At 51.9% G+C, this 6,000-nt stretch overlaps 1 protein-coding gene across 11 annotated transcripts in view; it reads left to right on the top strand.

The window, feature by feature from the left end:
* LOC129826629 (calcium/calmodulin-dependent protein kinase type II subunit beta-like) overlaps window positions 1-6,000 on the top strand; it is a 155,095-nt gene that overhangs the window by 96,078 nt on the left and 53,017 nt on the right. For all 11 annotated transcript variants that reach the window (XM_055887566.1, XM_055887555.1, XM_055887559.1 and 8 more), the window contains exons 12-13: window positions 268-310; window positions 2,928-3,020. In XM_055887566.1, the coding sequence (XP_055743541.1) occupies window positions 268-310; window positions 2,928-3,020 (136 nt within the window). The remainder of the gene's footprint in view (window positions 1-267; window positions 311-2,927; window positions 3,021-6,000) is intronic.

Genomic DNA, 6,000 nt, shown 5'->3' with positions numbered 1-6,000 from the left:
CTGTCTGTCTGTCTGTCTGTCTGTCTGTCTGTCTGTCAGGGGATTCTGTGTCTGTCTGTCTGGGGATTCTGTGTCTGTTTGTCTGTCAGGGGATTCTGTGTCTGTTTGTCTGTCTGTCTGTCTGTAAGGGGATTCAGTGTCTGTCTGTCTAGGGATTCTGTGTCTGTCTTTCTGGGGATTCTGTGTCTGTCTGTCTGGGGATTCTGTGTCTGTTTTTCAGGGCTGACCTCCTCTCTTCTTCTCTTCTCGTCTTCTCTCCTCTCTCAGGGGGCCGTCCTCACTGCTATGCTGGTTTCCCGGAACTTCTCTGGTAAGTGTTTCCGTCACCACTCCCACACCTACAGTTAGACCCAGAGTCTCCAGCTTAAAGCTCTTACACAGCCTCTCACCTTAAACACCAGACTGACATCAGATCAGTGTCGAGGCCTGCTTCCTCCGGTGATAAGAGATGTCTGCACTGTGTGGCATCTATCTGAAGACATGCTCTTGAAAGCTGTCGGGATGGTGGATACTTGTGATTTTGATGACAAGTTGAGTCCGGTAGAAGATGTGAACAATGTCTCCAGAAACCTATGCAACTCTTGTTCTATGTTATACAAGCAGCAGTGCTTGTCTCCGCAGGCGTGTTTGTGTGTGTGTGTGTCTACCAGTCTGGATGGTTGGTGCTTCAGTCAACATGAGTCACTCTGTTCGTAACTGCAAATTATCAAATGATCTGAGGTGAACATCTACTCAAATAAAGCAAAACACTGCTGGCTGTATCCACACACACACACCGGTCTGCCGTGTCACCACTCCAACACCCTCATCTCCTCGGGAACAGCAGCCAATATTAGAGTGAGGTTATCCAGGGATGAGTCACTGAAAAGAGAGGGATGAGAGAGAGAGAGAGAGAGAGAGAGAGAGAGAGAGAGAGAGAGAGAGAGAGAGAGACCGAGAGAGACCAAGAGATAGGAGAGGGAGAGAGAGACAGAGAGAAATGGATGGGTGAATGAGAGATGGATGAGAGCGCAAGGGCAGAGAGGGTGATGGATTAGATAGGAAGAGCGAGACAGGAGAACGATGGATGAGAGGAAGGAATGAGAGAGGGAGATGTGTGTGAAAAGCAGACACGCGAGAGAGGGGGAGATAGTGGCAGAAGAGAAAGAGAGAGAGTAGGATGTGAAATAGAGAAAGAGAGATGAGAGAGGAGAGATGGGAGGTTGGGGGATAGAGAGAAGGAGGAAGAGGAGAGATGGGAGGTTGGGGGATAGAGAGAAGGAGGAAGAGGAGAGATGGGAGGATGGGGGATAGAGAGAAGGAGGAAGAGGAGAGACGGAGGTTGGGGGATAGAGGGAAGGAGGAAGAGGAGAGACAGAGGTTGGGGGATAGAGGGAAGGAGGAAGAGGAGAGATGGGAGGTTGGGAGATAGAGGGAAGGAGGAAGAGGAGAGATGGGAGGTTGGGGGATAGAGGGAAGGAGGAAGAGGAGAGATTGTGTTTCTCTGTGTGTTTCTCTGTGTGTTATTACTCCTCTCTTTTGGACTAATGAGCCATATCTGTTTCCTTCTCTGCCCTCTTCCTCCTTCTCTCTATCCCCCATCCTCCCATCTCTCCTCTTCCTCCTTTCCTCTATCCCCCAACCTCCCATCTCTCCTCTTCCACATTCCCTCTATCCCCCAACCTCCGTCTCTCAACTTCCTCCTTCCCTCTATCCCCCAACCTCTCATCTCTCCTCTTCCTCCTTCCCTCTATCCCCCAACCTCCCATCTCTTCTCTTCCTCCTTCCCTCTATCCCCCAACCTCCGTCTCTCCTCTTCCTCCTTCCCTCTATCCCCCAACCTCCGTCTCTCCTCTCCCTCCTTCCCTCTATCCCCCAACCTCCGTCTCTCCTCTTCCTCCTTCCCTCTATCCCCCAACCTCCCATCTCTCCTCTTCCTCCTTCCCTCTATCCCCCAACCTCCGTCTCTCAACTTCCTCCTTCCCTCTATCCCCCAACCTCTCATCTCTCCTCTTCCTCCTTCCCTCTATCCCCCAACCTCCCATCTCTTCTCTTCCTCCTTCCCTCTATCCCCCAACCTCCGTCTCTCCTCTTCCTCCTTCCCTCTATCCCCCAACCTCCGTCTCTCCTCTCCCTCCTTCCTTCTATCCCCCAACCTCCGTCTCTCCTCTTCCTCCTTCCCTCTATCCCCCAACCTCCGTCTCTCCTCTCCCTCCTTCCCTCTATCCCCCAACCTCCGTCTCTCCTCTTCCTCCTTCCCTCTATCCCCCAACCTCCGTCTCTCAACTTCCTCCTTCCCTCTATCCCCCAACCTCTCATCTCTCCTCTTCCTCCTTCCCTCTATCCCCCAACCTCCCATCTCTCCTCTCCCTCCTTCCCTCTATCCCCCAACCTCCGTCTCTCCTCTTCCTCCTTCCCTCTATCCCCCAACCTCCGTCTCTCCTCTCCCTCCTTCCCTCTATCCCCCAACCTCCGTCTCTCCTCTTCCTCCTTCCCTCTATCCCCCAACCTCCATCTCTCCTCTTCCTCCTTCCCTCTATGCCCCAATCTCCCATCTCTCCTCTTCCTCCTTCCCTCTATCCCCCAACCTCCATCTCTCCTCTTCCTCCTTCTCTCTATCCCCATCCTCCCTTCTCTCCTCTTCCTCCTTCCCTCTATCCCCCAACCTCCCATCTCTCCTCTTCCACCTTCCCTCTATCCCCCAACCTCCCATCTCTCCTCTTCCTCCTTCCCTCTATTCCCCAACCTCCATCTCTCCTCTTCCTCCTTCTCTCTATCCCCCAACCTCCCATCTCTCCTCTTCCTCCTTCTCTCTATCCCCCAACCTCCGTCTCTCCTCTTCCTCCTTCCCTCTATCCCCCAACCTCCGTCTATCCTCTGCCCTTCTCTCTACTGTTCCCCCCCCCTCTCTTTTTCTCTGGTTGCTGTGGGTATGTGGGACACTACAGTGGGCGCTCGTTCCACCACCGCTCCAATCAGTGTCAGTGCAGCAGCGGCAGCAGCGGCGGCAGCGGGCACCACCGGTGGGCTGGTGGAACAAGGTAGACTGGCACACCTGGGGCGGCACCCCCTCCCTCCTCCCTCTCTCCCTTTCCTCCCTCTTTCTCACCTCTACCTCTCCTCCCTATCCTCCCTTCCTCTCTCCTCTGTCCCTCCCTCTCTCCCTCCCTCCACCTAGCATGGATGCACCGAGCATGCCACCTCCATCGCTCATTGGCCCAGCGCTATTCCATCGCCACACCTCATTGGCCACCTGGCCTCCCTCTCTCCACTCTGATTGGGCGGCTGCGGTGCCCGTCACCTCCTCCTCCTCCTTTTACTGCTCTCCATCTCTCCGTTCCTTCACAGCGCAGAACAGCACAGTGGAGCATGTCTGACCCAACTAAACCTTGTCTTTGTCCTCTCTCTCTGGTCTCTCTTCTCTCTGTTCTCTTTCTCTTTTTGACTATTAGCCCCCCGTTCCATACCTCTTCAATTCCACCCTCATCTCCCTCTTTTCTAACAGCTCTAGTTTCCCCCCTTGTTCCCCTGCTCTCCTCTTTTCTCTATTTTTCTCTGTTGCAGAATGACACGGGAAAAGTTCTCCCTGTCATTGCAAGGATGGAACGGCCCACTGGGTGTCGGTGAATGCTGCATGGGGCACTGGACTGGTGCATGCGCTCTAACAGGGGTGGGGGGGGGGGGGGGGTGTATGATGCATGGTTAACACTGTAGAAGATGCTAGGTTGGGGCTTCAACTGTAAAAGGTAAACGATTGGGAACTACAATCAACTACCTGTAATGACATTTTAGATGTCATGCTTAAATGGGTATAAAGAAAGATGGACAATAGTTTGCTTATATTGTTGTCTTTGAGTCCACCACAATTCATAAGAATGGCATAGCAATCTAGTGAAGGATAGAGCTGGTACCGTCAGGCCTGGATTGGTTTGTAGTGATGCTGTGGGACTCCAGTCGTCTTCTCTTCTCCTCTTAAGACTCTGATCAAATATTGATACTTCATACTGGCCTGCCTGCCTCTCTAGATTAGATCTACTCTCCTAAACTAGACACACAGAATCCTAGACTATAACACACAGAATCCTAGACTAGACACACAGAATCCTAGACTAGACACACATAATCCTAGACTAGAACACACATAATCCTAGACTAGACACACAGAATCCTAGACTAGAACACACAGAATCCTAGACTAGAACACACAGAATCCTAGACTAGAACACACCGAATCTACAATTCATTCAGCCTCTTTGGAGGGAAATAAGTTCACAGAAATGTTTCTTCTTATAAGGAAAAACTAACTTGTTTGGGTACTAGGCCTAAAACATTCCTCAGAGTACAGGCAGACAGACAGGCACAAGACAGACAGGCACAAGAGAGACAGGGACAAGCCACAAGCAAAGGACTGTTCCAACTGTCTTCATGTGAAGCCTCCATCCTCCAGCTGTCTTCATGTGAAGCCTCTATCCTCCAGCTGTCTTCATGTGAAGCCTCTATCCTCCAGCTGTCTTCATGTGAAGCCTCTATCCTCCAGCTGTCTTCATGTGAAGCCTCTATCCTCCAGCTGTCTTCATGTGAAGCCTCCATCCTCCAGCTGTCTTCATGTGAAGCATCCATCCTCCAGCTGTCTTCATGTGAAGCCTCTATCCTCCAGCTGTCTTCATGTGAAGCCTCTATCCTCCAGCTGTCTTCATGTGAAGCCTCCATCCTCCAGCTGTCTTCATGTGAAGCATCCATCCTCCAGCTGTCTTCATGTGAAGCCTCTATCCTCCAGCTGTCTTCATGTGAAGCCTCCATCCTCCAGCTGTCTTCATGTGAAGCCTCCATCCTCCAGCTGTCTTCATGTGAAGCCTCTATCCTCCAGCTGTCTTCATGTGAAGCCTCCATCCTCCAGCTGTCTTCATGTGAAGCCTCTATCCTCCAGCTGTCTTCATGTGAAGCCTCCAGCCTCCAGCTGTCTTCATGTGAAGCCTCTACCCTCCAGCTGTCTTCATGTGAAGCCTCCATCCTCCAGCTGTCTTCATGTGAAGCCTCTATCCTCCAGCTGTCTTCATGTGAAGCCTCTATCCTCCAGCTGTCTTCATGCGAAGCCTCCATCCTCCAGCTGTCTTCATGTGAAGCCTCTATCCTCCAGCTGTCTTCATGTGAAGCCTCTATCCTCCAGCTGTCTTCATGTGAAGCCTCCATCCTCCAGCTGTCTTCATGTGAAGCCTCTATCCTCCAGCTGTCTTCATGTGAAGCCTCTATCCTCCAGCTGTCTTCATGTGAAGCCTCTATCCTCCAGCTGTCTTCATGTGAAGCCTCTATCCTCCAGCTTTCTTCGTGTGAAGCATCTATCCTCCAGCTGTCTTCATGTGGAAGCCTCCATCCTCCAGCTGTCTTCATGTGAAGCCTCCAAACTCCAGCTGTCTTCATGTGAAGCCTCTATCCTCCAGCTGTCTTCATGTGAAGCCTCTATCCTCCAGCTGTCTTCATGTGAAGCCTCCATCCTCCAGCTGTCTTCATGTGAAGCCTCCATCCTCCAGCTGTCTTCATGTGAAGCCTCTATCCTCAAGCTGTCTTCATGTGAAGCCTCCATCCTCCAGCTGTCTTCATGTGAAGCCTCTATCCTCCAGCTGTCTTCATGTGAAGCCTCCAGTCTCCAGCTGTCTTCATGTGAAGCCTCTACCCTCCAGCTGTCTTCATGTGAAGCCTCCATCCTCCAGCTGTCTTCATGTGAAGCCTCTATCCTCCAGCTGTCTTCATGTGAAGCCTCCATCCTCCAGCTGTCTTCATGTGAAGCCTCCATCCTCCAGCTGTCTTCATGTGAAGCCTCTATCCTCCAGCTGTCTTCATGTGAAGCCTCTATCCTCCAGCTGTCTTCATGTGAAGCCTCCATCCTCCAGCTGTCTTCATGTGAAGCCTCTATCCTCCAGCTGTCTTCATGTGAAGCCTCCAGCCTCCAGCTGTCTTCATGTGAAGCCTCTACCCTCCAGCTGTCTTCATTTGAAGCCTCCATCCTCCAGCTGTCTTCATGTG

This window comes from Salvelinus fontinalis, chromosome 28, assembly GCF_029448725.1.
Source record: "Salvelinus fontinalis isolate EN_2023a chromosome 28, ASM2944872v1, whole genome shotgun sequence".
NCBI classification, from domain to species: Eukaryota; Metazoa; Chordata; class Actinopteri; order Salmoniformes; family Salmonidae; genus Salvelinus; species Salvelinus fontinalis.
The sequence above is the reverse complement of the archived record's forward strand: the minus strand, read 5'-3'. Positions and strand labels throughout refer to the sequence as shown.